The sequence below is a fragment of the Mus pahari genome, chromosome 2 (genome assembly GCF_900095145.1).
Source record: "Mus pahari chromosome 2, PAHARI_EIJ_v1.1, whole genome shotgun sequence".
Lineage (NCBI taxonomy): Eukaryota > Metazoa > Chordata > Mammalia > Rodentia > Muridae > Mus > Mus pahari.
Window position 1 is genome coordinate 157,396,054 of NC_034591.1, and position 14,820 is coordinate 157,410,873.

The following is a 14,820-nucleotide window of genomic DNA, read 5'->3' on the forward strand; positions in this document are numbered from 1 at the left end:
ATTGGGTTTCTCCAGCTTGATAGGAAGGTATCTGTTGTTATTGTGATTTCGAAAAGTATTTCTCACAGACACTTAGAAATGTTGAAATCAAAACATTAAGATACAGGCCGTGATTGTCTAAAAAGGCAGAAAATAAAATTTTCTCGGTATGTAGCTTAATCCCTCTCCTCCTTTCCACGTCTGAGCATCTCATGGAGGATTTGCAATAATCGCTCTATCTGCATAGGAACCAGCCCGGGCCTCACTGAACTCGCTGAAAATGAACTGAACAGAGTTCAACGACTAGAGAATTTTATGCCCCCTTTTATTAATAATTTTGCTGTCACCAAATACGACGATAATAGTCTCATGAGTGCCGCTTTTGACACATTTTTGAAGTACGTCTTTTTCACGGAAAGAACTATCTGCTTTCCACATCAATAAAGCATATTTACATGTTTCCCCAGCGTCAAGCGGCAGAGAATGAAATCCACTTCACATCCCATCTGATTGCGCGAACTCCTTCATGCATCTGCGATTGCGCGAACTCCTTCATGCATTCTGCAGTTGCGCATACTCCTCCAAGCGTCTCCCCACGTCACTGTTTCTCATCTTCTCCGTGAATAGTTCATCAAAGACTCTGTTCTGCTTCGGAGTGAAGTAGTTTATCCAATCACCCACCACTCCTGGAAAGACGGGAAATGGATCACGCAAGAGTCAGTCTCCACTCACAACACTTACGGAAGCAATCTGCCAGCTTTGCAATCAAGTGGTAGTGTTTGGTCTCTCCTGGTGATTACTTCTGTGATGGCTGCATATTAATTCCCACACTTTATAACTATTTATTTAGAGAAAGATTTAAAATAAATAAATATTTTTGCTGGAGTAGGCCAGGACGATTTAGTCTAAATGTGACCCGGTAGTGTGAGCACGAAGGTAGTTCATTTATCTGCCTCCTTGCGAGCTTGCACAGCAGGAGCTGGTCTGAGAATACACCGTAGGAATGGGTAGCTCACCTTAATTTCAGAAATGTCTTTTCTATAGAATGAACAGTGGAGAACAATGAACATAAACAGAAGTTTTCAATACAAGGCGTTTGGTGATGAATGTGCATAGTCTGCCAGCTTCTCTTAATTTGAAAAAATCCTTCTTTTCAGCCCCTCAGAACTACCTTCCTCACTTCCAATATGTTTCCCTTGTCAAACTTGGGGCTCAGGTTCCATCCCTGGAACCTCCCTGTCCTAGGGCCAATGGCACATTACTTTACTGTTACACTTGTTCTCCGTGGTCTTTTGTTTCTGATTAGCTTGTAAACTCTCTCAAGCTGGGGGGAATATCATGTACTCTTTGTGTGTAATCAAGAGTGGACATCTTATGTCATGTGTTCAGAAGACACACGTGACTCCATGGAACACAGCACAGTGTCACCTCCAGAAAAGAAATGCATGATGTTCTAAGAATGGCTCCTTTCTTCACATTTTATATACTTTATTAAAAACACATCTGTAATATTTTTAGACAGGGCCATACTCCTTAGTTCTGGTTGGCTCAGAACATACTTTGTGGATCAGGTTGGCCTCAGATCTGCCTGCTGCTGTCTCCAGAGTATTGGAATTAAAGATGTGCACCATCATGCTCAGCCCACATGAAAATTAATATACTGAGATCATATTAAGAAAGACATCGTGAATCTGAACTCAGAAGACTGAGGTCTGTGTACTAAAACTTGCTCACCATTTGGTTTGGTTTGGTTTTCTTGTAACTGATGTTGTTATTTTAAAGATTACGTTATTTCGTGTGTATAAATGTATGTCAACAGTAGATGTATTCAGCAGAAGCCAGTCTTCCACACTCACATCCAGTGCAAAGAAACCATACACAGGTGGACCTTCCATGCTGTTAGTTACATGTAGTGGGGATAGAGTTTCATCTGGGGATGTTCGCCAGGGTTACAACCACAGTAGGTCAGGAAAATAACCATCATGGGGGGTTCTCTCTCTCTCTCTCTCTCTCTCTCTCTCTCTCGTGTATGGGGTGAGACTTGAGAGCAATGAGCAATGATTGCTTGGTGTACTGGCTAGTTTTGTGTCAACTTGACACAGCTGGAGTTATCACAGAGAAAGGAGCTTCAGTTGGGGAAATGCCTCCATGAGATCCAGCTGTAAGGCATTTTCTCAATTAGTGATCAAGGGGGGAGGTCCCCTTGTGGGTGGTGCCATCTCTGGGCTGGTAGTCTTGGGTTCTATAAGAGAGCAGGCTGAACAAGCCAGGGGAAGCAAGCCAGTAAAGAACATCCCTCCATGGCTTCTACATCAGCTCCTGCTCCCTGACCTGCTTGAGTTCCAGTCCTGACTTCTTTCAGTGATGAACAGCAATATGGAAATGAAAGCCGAATAAACCCTTTCCTCCCCAACTTGCTTCTTGGTCATGATGTTTGTGCAGGAATAGAAACCCTGACTAAGACACTTGGTTAAGAGGAATCTCAAAGAACTATGTAATAAAACACATGGGCATGAGGCCTCCAGCCCATCCCCCCTCTCTTTACTCAGCCTCTTGTGATCCCTTCTCCTCTTTGTTCCTTTGCCTCACTTACACACACACACACACACACACACACACACACACACACGCACGCACGCACGCGCGCGCACCCTGTAAAGGTCTGTCCCACTTCGATTCCTCTCCAGAACACTTCTTAACCCCTTGCCATCCCAGCCTGCCTTAGCCTACCATGCTGTCCTCTGCACACGCAGCGTGCACACACTCGTGCAGAGTGCTCTTCTCTGCTCTTCTTTTTCTCTTGTCAAGCCTTCCCACCATCTCCATGCACACACTACTGTGGAAACTGCTCAGAGCCCGTGAAGAACTGACAGGTTGCCACTCGTGCCTGGCCCTGGCTTTCTGTCTAATTCTGGCCCAAATCTTTTCTTGGTTCCCTTGGGCTGCTTCATTCTCGTGGGTATTAGGGTCTTCTCTCACTCCAGCTCTTGGCTCGCACCCAGATGAGACTCTGCCTTGTCACACAAGCTGCCAATGACTCCCTGACTGACTTCCCAGCTAATTGTCAAGCGAGCAGGGGTGACTAAACGGTTTATGGCATCTTGCTCGGTTCTTCTGTCTCACTTCACTCTCTTCTAAGCATGTTTATACTCTGCCCGTGCCACTATAGCACACAGACCTGCTTGTGCCAGGTCTCCTCTTCAACCAGGAACAAAAGAGGATGGGAAGGGCATGGGAAGGGGTGGGAGGGGATCAAAGGAGATGGGAGGATTTGGGAGTGGAGAGGAGGGGACAGGAGGGGAGGGAGAGTAGAGGAGTTAATGGGAGGGACAAGGAGGGGACGAGTGGAGAGAAGGGGACAGGAGGGAAAGCTTCTCATGAAGATTAAGCTCTCTGGCACCAATATCTTCTCTCCTTCATTGTGCTTTGCACAGGCCCACTGCATCACAGCACACTATTGTGTCTTCCAGCTCATACAAAGTGACCCAGCTGTGGTTTTGACCCCGCCCCTTCGCTGGCATTGGCTCTCCCTGTGGTTCTGACCCCGCCCCCTCGCTGGCATTGGCTCTCCCTGTGGTTCTGACCCTGCCCCCTCGCTGGCATTGGCTCTCTTGGAAAGCCTTCCTCACCTACCATATTCATAACCTCTTCTCAAACTTCCAGTCCCGGATCTACCTGGAAGAGGATCTCCTCCCTTACTGGAGGCATGTGACTCTGCCCCCACACCCCGACCCACAGTCATAGTCACAGATGCCTGCTGTTGGCACTGTGCATTCCTGTCTGGAACATGAATTTCTGGAGGAGAGATGCTATGTTTTATTCACTATTTGCATATTAGTTCCAGAATTAACAGCTTATTAATACTTGCTGAATTGAATGCTTGCCTCATTTCTTAGCCTTGGTTTTGTGACTCTGCATAAATAAGACTAAACTTCAACAATAGCAAATTTGAAAAGTTAGGGTAATATCTGTTTTACACATGAGTTGGCAAATAGTTGCTTGGTGGGAGCATTGATTATATTCCTTTGGCACAAGAAGGAGAATAGACATTTGCTTTTTAGTTAAGAATCAGGTGTGCATATTTACTTAAAACATTTTGCCTCTGTACGTTGTAAAACATTTCTCCTATAGCTAGATAAAAGTTTACACACTTCAAAACAGTTCTAGGCCTGCAGGGATGGCTTGGAGGTTAAGGTTACTGGCTCCTCACGGAGAACCTGGGTTCAATTCCCAGTACCCACATGGTGGTTTACAACCAACTATTTAACTCCAGTTTTAGGGGATTTAATGCCCTCTTCTGACCTTCTTGGGAAATGTATCCACATGGTACGGATATATATGCAGACAGAATACTCTTGCATGAAAAAAAATTTTTTTAAAGATTCTTCTAGATATTTCCTACTTGCTTCTAACTTAAATCTGGAGACTTATTGGGAGAGATTTAATTCTCTTTCTTGTATTTCTATACACACTGAAGGCTTGAAACGTAACTGTTGCCATCCTTCTGTACACAGAGGAGATTGGTTCCAGAGTTCTCTAAGTCTCCAACATTCTGAGATGCTCATTGCTGGTACAAAATGGCACCTAAGTTATATAAAACCTGCACATAACCTCCTCACACACCCTCCCATTACCATCCACTGTCTCTACATTACTTATTACAACTTCAACACCACATACATAGTGGGGACTTTGCTGTTGCCTAGGAAACAATGAGAATGGAAGTCTGCACATGCTCAGTATGGGCACAATGTTCTCTCCAGGATTTTCAGTCTTCTTGGCTGACTCCCAGAGGAGCAAAGAACCTGTTTTAGAAACCGAGAGCCAAAGGATCCGATCCGCAGCAAAAGCCTCAGCTGCAGTTCCCTCCTGCCTCAGCTGCAGCCCCCTCCTGCCTCAGCTGCAGCCCCCTCCTGCCCAGCAGCCCCTCCTGCTCACACACCTTTTCTGAACACAAGGTTCCTGTTGGACGTGAGGGCACAGATGATGTGATTGGGATCACAGTTTTCTTTGGCAGCATTACTTTTCATTTCACTGAACGATGTACTCCGAGCGATCTTACCCATCTCGCTGTCATTCACATCAATGCCTAGGAAAGCCGTTATTTTCTTTAGGCTCTTAACAAAATCCTGAGCGAAAAGAAAGATAAGTGAGTAAGTGTGCCTCTTAAATGCATACCAATTCATTCCTCTGGATTTTAAGGTGAAATTCATCCATTATTCTGTTTGTTTTGGGCGAGGTTTCTCGGGCATCCCGGCTGGTCTAGAACTCACTCTGTAGACCAGGCTGGCCTTGGACTCAGAGATCTGCCCGCTTCTACCTCCCGAGTGCTGAGATGCTCATCGCTGGTACAAAATGACACCACCACCACACTCGGTGATTTTTCACTTAATTTGGTGTCAGCAGCTAAGCTGCTCGAGACTTACTTTTTTCATTTCTTCATAGAAGATGAATAGGACATTTTTATCGTTTTTGTGTTCTTCCCAACTCAAAACGTGATCAAACCAGGAACCATACACAACTGGAAGAGAAGTGCATTATAGTTACTGTTTACAATGATGGCTTCTCAGGCCTGGCCTGGCTGCCTCCGCACTCACCCACTAGTCTGGAGAGAGACTACCCAAAAGATTCTATTTCACTGCACTTCACCCCAAGGAGTGGCTGCTTCAGGCCACACCTTCACAGTCCTGTGGGCCTTTTTTCCCTTATTTCTAGTAAATAGTTTTTATCACCATGAAAAGTAGCAACAAAATCAAAGTGAACGTTTTTCTCAATAATTACATTCTGCACTTTTAAAGCTCTTCTAAGGAAACATTAAGGATCAGCCATTTTCTTTAAAGGTCATTCATAATTTCAGGTTTCTATTACAAAAGTTTATAAATGTTTTCCCTGGGCTATGAGCTCACTACAGAGTCCAGGGTAGTTCTGAGACTAATGGTACTTCTCCTGCCTCAGCCTCTCAAGTGCTAAGAGTATAACCAGGAGCTACCAGGCCCAGTTTTAAAACTTTGTTTTTAAAAAGGATCTTATGATGATTATTGATTATTAACAACTCAGATGATTACTATTTATTGGCTAAAAGTTTAAACTAAATTAAAAGCATAATAAATTTTGAGAATATTCTAGACAGATCAATTCAGCCTTAGGAATGTCTCTGCAGTTGAGAGCATCACTATATTTCCTTGTCAAATGATAGCCTAGAAAATTTCCCAAGTCTCAAAAGTAAAAACGTCATTCCGTGCGCCTCCCTAGCAACGATGATTAGAAAACAAAGCATGCTTTAGTCATCTCTGGACGCCAACTCAATTGAACACTATTTATAAAGCAGAATAAGTTTAAACACATCCTTCCAGGGCTCAGTATCACCCCAAACTCAAACTCTAGCTTGTGCCCTCTGTGTTGAAGACACTGGCGTGGAGAGCTCCTGACATCTGATCACTCAGAACACAAGCGTTTAGAAAACCCCAAGTGCCTGCTAGACACTGCATGAGATGTTTTGAATAAGAAAGCTTGGAATTAATTATATATGATAGCATATTATTGCAATATAATTACCTCATTAACCAACTGCAATTTTTGGTGATTTCAGATTTTGAGGAAACAAATTGCAAGTACATATATATTGCTTTTTATTAATTAATTCATTCACACAATAACATTTCATTGTGATTTTTCATACACATACAGTATTATTATTTGCTATTTTTTACTTGCATACGTACACTCATACACACTCATACACATGCATACACACACAAACACACACACACACTCACCTCTGAAGTCTAGATTCCTCCTAGGAGAGGAAGCACATGGTGTTTGTCTTTCTGAGTCTCTCTTGCTTTGCTGTGTTTTTTTTTTAAAACCAGGAAGTTCTGGGATTGCCATGATGCCATCACAGAGTTGGCCTTCTACCCAGGCACCCCAGAGAAATAGATAGTAAATTCCTCAAAGAGTTGCTAGCTTTTCCTTATCAGTTCTTCAGGTTGTTCTGGAGTCTGACCCAATATCTTATCACAGAATTGCCCAAATGCCCACCATGGCAGTGGAGGATTGCATGTCTAAGAGTACCCGCCCTTTTCCCAGACTCAGACGCCTACAGAAGGAAGGCTTTTTCTTTCATGTAGCCCTAAGGGGCAAAGTATAATCTCAAATCAGCAGAGTCTCAGACTAAAGTAGGTCTGCCCCCTCTGCCTCCTACCAATACCCACAGGGCCCACACGGGGCCATCGTCCATAGCTCTGATGCTGCCAGAAGCCTTCAGACTGACAGAGAAGGCCCGCTCCTGCAGCCAGTGACAGCAATAGGCTCAGAGTCGTGGCCACTGGTTAAATGGAATCAACCTTGCCCATTACGGCTTTTTCAGAAAGAAATGAATTGCAATGTGCATTTAAGAATGACTTTCAGAGTCTGGGCTGCTCATAATTTGAAAAGCAGCTGTTCTACTTGTCACAGAAGAATATATATTCCCTCTTTCTCCAAAAGGTCAGAGGGCAGCTGAAAGAATCGAGATGCTATGTTGCCTTCCTGGCTAGCAGGAGAAAGCACATTATGACTGCACGCAGAGGAATCCCTAAAGGGTTAGATTTTTCAAGTGACAAATTGAGTTACATTTAAAATCATGAGTCCTCATTTTCCAAGTCATTAACAGCCCTTCACTATAAAGAAAATTCAGTTCCTAAAATAAAGACATGTCCTTCTTTGAGAGGAACTGCTTTTCTGCCTACCCCTCATCTTTAAAGTCACTGAGTCCTCTCTCCCCACTTCTGCCTTTAGCTCATGCCTGGATTGTATTCTCCTACCAACCAAAACTCCTCTTCTCCTGAATGCCTATGAGCAGAGCTGGCTCAGGCTCACCCAATCTATATGTTTGAAAAGTAAGTCAGAAACTTTGCTCACTAGAAACTTCCAGAATTCTGCCCCCTTCCTATAGAACACAAGTTTCCTTGAGATGGTATGTCCTTTGAATAGAACCCCCCCCAACCCCCAGTCTCCAATCAACCTGATCACGCTACCAAGGTCACTGAGGACACTGACCGTCTATCACAGTCATCCGTGTTACCCCTGTCTTGCGACAGCTGTGATGGCTTTACTGAACAGCTCCTACAGTTCCCTACTGGCCCTTCCTGTCTCTGCTTTCCTCTCCCTGGCTCACTCAGATGTCTCCCTGGTAATGCTCCCCTGCTACTTTAATGCTTATTTCAATAGACAAAAGAAGAAAAAGCCACTCATTATTGAAGGAAAACATTTCATCATCTTCTCTCTCTCCTGCTGCTGTCAGTGCTGCCACAGGACTTTACAGCTCTGTGTGTAGACTCATGATATGTGTTTCCAACCTGTGACCCCATGGCTCCCTGCCCACCTACATGCATTATGTTAATGCTCAGTCCTATGCGCCAGCCATTTCTGCCTTCTGCCGGATAGCAATTATAATGCATTTCTTAGTGTCTAGAAATCTCTCCGAAAATACAGCCACTGTGTTACAAAGCAAAACTTTCCAGAATGGAATGCCTAGGAAATACACAGCTCTGATACAAGGTTTGAAAGGGAGATAGAAGTGTAAAAATGAGTCCAATGTTCAGATACTAGCTTAATTGAGCTATTAATGTGGCTTGATATCATCAGAGCATAATTTATAGTTACTGTTTAACTTGACAGAGTACTACTGGGAAGGTAAAGTAGATGATTAATTACATAAATGTCTGGCTGTATCTTTACCCTCCTGCCTTTTTATATAAGCAGGAGCTGAGTGTACATAGGAAACCCAGCCCAGGATAGTCTAGCACCTCCATCATAAAATAACTTCCTTGATGCACGCCTGCCTCTGTGTGAAGCTACTGGAAAGTCTTCCGTGTCTAGTAGAATTGCTGGGTGGATTTCTGCAGTGTCCCGAGGCTAGTACTCCAGTTTTAACTCTGAACGATCCTGTAGGTGGGCCGTTCTGTTAGTCTTCTTTGTAGGTGAAGCACTAAATAGTTGTTGGGCTGTCCAAAGTGGCTCAGGATGGTGTACCACAAAAGAAGTAACACTGTCTTCAGAGTCCTTCAAACCCCCCCTTGCATGTGAAACACACCCATGCATGTATGCATCTGCACAGCAGCCCCAGCGATTCTGTCGCTACCCTTCCATTGTTTGGTGATGACGTCTTTTCCCTGAGATGGTGTCATGTAGCCTATGCTATCCTTGAACTTGGTGTGTAGCCCGGGATAATCTTAACCCCCTAGTCTTCCTCGTGCATCAGTCTCCCAAGTGCTGGGATTATATGTCTGTGCTCTGACTTACAAATAGGAAAGGCGAAGTTGCTGCTCACATTCAAATAAAGCTTTTAAATGACAGACGGGGAGGACGGGGCTGACGCAAGATGACATACCCAGGGTTGACGCAGGATGGCGTAATCCCGTGGTAGAGCCATTATAAATGAGATCCCATTACAACTAAGTATCTATTCATTCACCCAAGGTGTAAGAGAAATGCCTGGAGTGTTTTCCCAACCATCCTCTGCCTTTCCTCCCAGGCAGTCTGCTATAACAGCGAGGTGCTGGCTGGCTGAACATTTCCCCAGCACGCATCAGCCTTGCGACTCCGGCCCGGCCCGGCCCTTTGTGTGGCTATGCCCAGAGAAAGCCAAACTGCAGAAGAGGAGGAGCAGGGGTTACCCTAATACTGCCCTGGCTCCTCTTCCTCGCCCGGGTGTTTCACCTTCTGGGGGCAGTCATAATCATAACAGACACAGGCAGTGAGAGGGGAGGCAGCCGCAGTCTGCAAAGTAGGAAGCAAAAACTAGCATGTCTCCTCTTGAGAAAAAGCAGACTTGGGGTCTGTTCCGAAACAAAAAAATTGTGTGTTTAGATTCTGCTTATTCTAAAGATAGAGTCGGGGCAGAATGAGGCATGCTGACCGTCTTTAAATATTTAGAAGATGATCAGGCAGCCTTTTACACTGAACACATTGTGGCACCACGGTAATGGGAAAGATTTTGGAATAATAATTAAATCTTGGTTCTACTCATTATTTCTTATGTATCTGTGGGTGAGTTATTTGGCATCCCCAGTTTGTCACCCCTTGGAGCTGTAAACTAAGGATAATAGCACCTACCACCGAGGTTCTGGTGAGGGTGAAATAAGGTAATATTTACCTAACACTTAGCTAAGTGTCTGTCACATGGGAATCACACAGTGATAAGAATGAACCGGTGTGGGGTGTGTGTGGCCGTGTGAGGTTAATGAATCTGTGGTCGGGGTTGGAATGTTCAAGCTTAGCCTACAGCGTTCTTGGGAGGTTGTGGGAGTCACATAAAAGCCAGGTGTGTATTTGAATCATATAAAGTACCTAGCAGCCCTGCGACATCATGATTCTGCTAGATGTGGGGCATTTGTTAAGGGGGAAACTACATTGAAAGGAGTTGAGTTGCACAGTCCCCAAAGCAGGGGTGTGGGTGGGGTGGAGTGGGGTGGGGTGGGGGGGTCAGTGTCGATCTCAGTTTAAGGCTAGGCTTGCTTGCTGCAGCCTCACAAAAACTAACTGGGATTGCTGAGAGTCCGGCAGCAAAATTTAAAATGTGTCCACTTAGCACTGGCAATGTATGCACAGGGGTAGGGCTCGGTGGGTGCAAAGGAAAGTGCATGAAGTTGGAGGGGGAAGCAGGGCTAGAGATAACGGGAAGAGATGGGGGCGAAGTAGGGAGCAGACACCGTCTAATGACATTATTCACAAGGGTGAAATCCTCAAACGCTAAAAAATTTTAAAACTCAAAAAAGTAATATATAAATAGATTCTTTGACCAAAGTTAGTAGCCCAGGATGGGGTGGGGGTGGGGCATTAGCAGAAAGTCAGATACTCCAGGCTTTTAGACTGTCAAATCTTTGCGACTTATTCTTTAAGTGAAAGTTGTTCACTAAATGCATAACTAGGAAAGATTACAGGGACACACAAAAGCGATGGAGTTCTCTAAGCACTCGGCATTTTAAACTCCTGTCTCCTAATTTCTTCACTGCATTAGCATACTGTCCTTGTTTAATACTTGTTTAAGAATTGAGTTTTCAGCTGGGCACTTGGGAGGTAGAGGCAAGCGGATTGATCTCTGAGTTTGAGACCAGCCCGGTCTACAGAGTGAGTTCCAGGACAGCCTGGGCTGCATAAAGAAACCTTGTCTTGGGGGGGGGGGTGTTTAAAAATTTTTAAGGTTCCCCCTAACACCATTGAGTCAGAGGGAGAGGAAAAAAGGCAGGGTAGGGCAGGGCGGGGTGGGGTGGCTGGACCAGGGGCCCTGAGCGCTTTGTCAAACCAAGTCTTACACTGCTTCCATGACCAATTGTTTCCTGTTACCTTTCATGAAATCAGCTTGCTCATGGTTTGTTCATTGGTGTCTTTGGGAGGATTTATGTGTGCATATGTATTTTATTTGTTTGTGATATCTAACTATCTTCCACTGAGTATCTCATTACCTTGCATGGGGTCAAACAAAACAAAACAAAACAAAAACAAAAAACAAAAAAACAACAAACTCTGGTGGTATATGAAAAAATTAAGATTTAATTTTTTAATTAAAAATTAAAAAAACTAAAAAAGAATTAAGGAAAAAATAATTAATCTCTGTTTTGAAGATTTTATAAGTAGCTCACAAATATGCTCCTCCCCACAGGCCATAAGAATGACTGTGAAGTGATTAAGAATATGCTCTTCAGAGCATGAGTGGAAATCGGCTATTAGGCTCCATCAAAAGGTGGGAGTGAGCTTTCATTTTGGGTGAGAAAGTTCAGTGTATTTAATGAATTTTAAAAGGTGACTGTCAGGGCTGGGTGATGGTTCACGAAGTATTGCTGCGCACAATACCAGGACCTGAGTTTGAATCCCAGCATCTAGGTTACAAGGCAGACAGCAGAGCCTATCCAGAGCCAGGCAGTGACCTCTGCCCAGCTGAGGTGGGGATAGGAGGAGCTCTGAGGTCCCTAGACGCCAGCCCCCTCTAAGCTCAGTGACCTCATCTCAAGGAAGTAAGGTAGCCTTAGGACTCTACACACCAGTGCATAAGCACACACACACACACACACACACACATAGTACACAGAGCACATGCACACACACAGAGTAAACAAACACAATTTAAAATAAGAAGGTGACGATTGCTATATTTACCATCTCCTTTGAGGAACAGCTCTAAAAACGCAGCCCATGTTTCCATGGAAGGGAGATTGGGGTTGTCCCTGTAGTAGTGAAACATGGACACGGCTGTATCCTTCGGATTTCTGACGATGTAGATAATCTGGTTTTAAAATACAAACAATTTACCCTAGGATGAAAATAGCCACAACACAAAATATTTCCCAAAAGAAAATTGCAGGTAAAACTTACCTATGCAAATTCTACCTTTTTCTTTTCCTTCCTTCCTTCCTTCCTTCCTTCCTTCCTTCCTTCCTTCCTTCCTTCCTTCCTTCCTTCCTTCCTTCCTTCCTTCCTTCCTTCCTTCCTTCCCTCCCCTCTCTCCCTCCCTCCCTCCCTCCCTCCCTCCCTCCCTCCTTCCCTCCCTCTCCCCCCCTCTCTCTCCAGCATTAGCTGATGACTAAATGGTCCTATGCTTCAGTCTCTGGAAACGCAGTGTGCTTAAGACTCATGCAAGAAGAATGTTAATAAAGACATTTATATTCCAGAGGTCCTAGAGGTGGCCTAGCTTGCTGTGTTTTAAACCAGCCACCAGTGACCACTGGTGCTCTCAGCCCAATGGACAGCTTTCTAAACCATTTACTAAGTGTGGTCCTGTCTTTTAGAGCCAGGCACAGAAAAACCTCTGTTCATTGTTAGGCAAAACAACTTTTTGTTATCTATATATTAGATAACATTTGCACACTGCAAGATTTTTTTCCAAACTGTCTACTACTCTTATTGGAAAACTAAGGTCTGGAACTTCCCTTTTTGACAATTTAATTCTTCGCCAAGAAGAACATCTAAGATTTCCTCCCAGTGCCTAGGAATACTGCAACTATAATTCAGTCCACAAACATGTATTCAATGTGTGCTGAATACCAGAAAATATTCAGTGACTTGGCTCCAAGGGTGTATCAACTAGCAAGATGGGAAGGATTTGAGCCCTTTCTCAGTGTATAGTTGACTGACAGGCAGACAATCAAATGTTCTCTTGACAATGGAGCATTGTAGGAGCTCGAAGACAGGACTACAAAAGGAACAGGAAGAATCTTCCAGAGATCAATAGGAGAAGCTAGGTAATGGAGCCTTTCTGGTCATAGTCAACAGCACATAGGTTAAGAACAAGATGTTCTCTAATTTGTAACGATAGTTGGGACAGACACAATTTACCTAAAGAAGGCAGAATTTGCTGTTAACACACTGCTATCTTTCAGTAGCATGTTCATAGCCTAGATGTTGTGTGTGTGATCCATATGAATGCTGGTCCTGCTTTACTTGAGAGATGTGTAAAGGTCAATGTGTCAGGAATGAAGAACAACCTTTACCCAGCCCCACCCAGGACACTCCTAGCTTACACTCTAATACAAAGCAACCTCACAGACCTCGGGCCTTCTCTTACTGTGCCAGGCTTCCAGAGCAGAACCACAGAAACCCAAGGCTCGCTGAACTCGCTTCTGAATCTCCAAAGTGGAACAAAGTAGCAGAGCCTGAGTCCTGCACTGAGGAGACGGGCACAGCTGTGTGACAGAGAAGCAAGTCTCCGAAGGAGCCCTGGAGTCACATGTGTCTGCCTTACAGACTTGGGAACACAATGCAGTCAGTTTTTATAGATGTTGGAGTAAACTGAGAAGCCTGAAGAGGAGGTTGGGAGCTGTAAAGAAAAGCCAGGGAGGTACTCTAGTAGACCCGGGGAAAGGGACATTAGCTAAAGCATCATGGGGATGTGGAGAGAAGGCTTAATGGTTAAGAGCCCTTGCTGTTCTTCCAGAGGATCCCAGTTCAGTTCCCAGCACTCACACTGAGCAGCTCACAGCTGCCCATCATTCCAGCTCCAGGGAGAATCCAATGCCTTAGGTGACCATGGGCACAAACATGTGCATACACACACACACACACAAATAACAAAAGTACAATCATGGTTAAGCATCATAAAATGAATAACAAAATATAAATTTCAAACTATGGATTTTCCTAACAGAAAGAGAGTGAGGGAAAATACAGATTAAGAAGTAAATACAGTTGTCCGTAACTCCAACCCTCTCTTCTGCCCTCCCAACCACACATATCAGCTACACATGAGGTGCAAAGACACCCATGAAAGCATACCACCCATATACATGAAATATTTTTTTAAAAGCAGAGCAAAAGGCTTAGCGAATCTGAGAGGTTTGGGGGTGGGGACATTTAGAGGGACGAAAGCTCAGCTGGCTCTCAGGCCCTCACGACTAACCCACAAGCTCATCCACAGAGGAGGTCCTCTAATTATATGCAGCATTGTGTCATGAGCCGATGGGAACAAGGTGTTCAGCTTGTGTTTCAGTGGACAACCAGGGGACCTGCAATTGACTTAGATAAGAAAGTATTTGCTGAGTCATTTAATATCTCTCCTGTCTTCTGGAGGAGGAGGAAAGAGGCTCAGTTCCCTCCCATCAGGGCCATTCAAAAAGGGTGCACCTTCAGTGTAGTGGTGAAGAAGAACCTGTCTCAGTCTCAGGGTCTTTGCTCAAATGGCCTGTGACCCACGGGTGTCATATGTGTGGGACAGACACAAAACTTCCCAGCTGATAATGATTGCTTGAGAATATCATCAGTTACTGGAATTAGATATTCTCTCCCTCTAACCCTCTTCCTCTCCCTCTCCCCCTATCTCTCCCTCTCCCTCTCCCCCCTCTCTCTCCCTCTCCCCCTCTCCCCTCTCCC

General features: G+C 44.5%; 1 protein-coding gene across 1 annotated transcript in view; it reads right to left on the minus strand.

Moving 5' to 3' along the window:
• The window catches only part of LOC110317351 (sulfotransferase 6B1-like), an 18,860-nt gene continuing 4,040 nt past the window's right edge, over nucleotides 1-14,820 (minus strand). Inside the window, exons 3-6 of the mRNA XM_021191781.1 lie at nucleotides 12,115-12,241; nucleotides 5,406-5,500; nucleotides 4,922-5,108; nucleotides 1-665 (exon numbers count right to left, since the gene is read on the minus strand). Coding sequence (XP_021047440.1) covers nucleotides 532-665; nucleotides 4,922-5,108; nucleotides 5,406-5,500; nucleotides 12,115-12,241 — 543 coding nt within the window. The 3' untranslated portion in view covers nucleotides 1-531. The remainder of the gene's footprint in view (nucleotides 666-4,921; nucleotides 5,109-5,405; nucleotides 5,501-12,114; nucleotides 12,242-14,820) is intronic.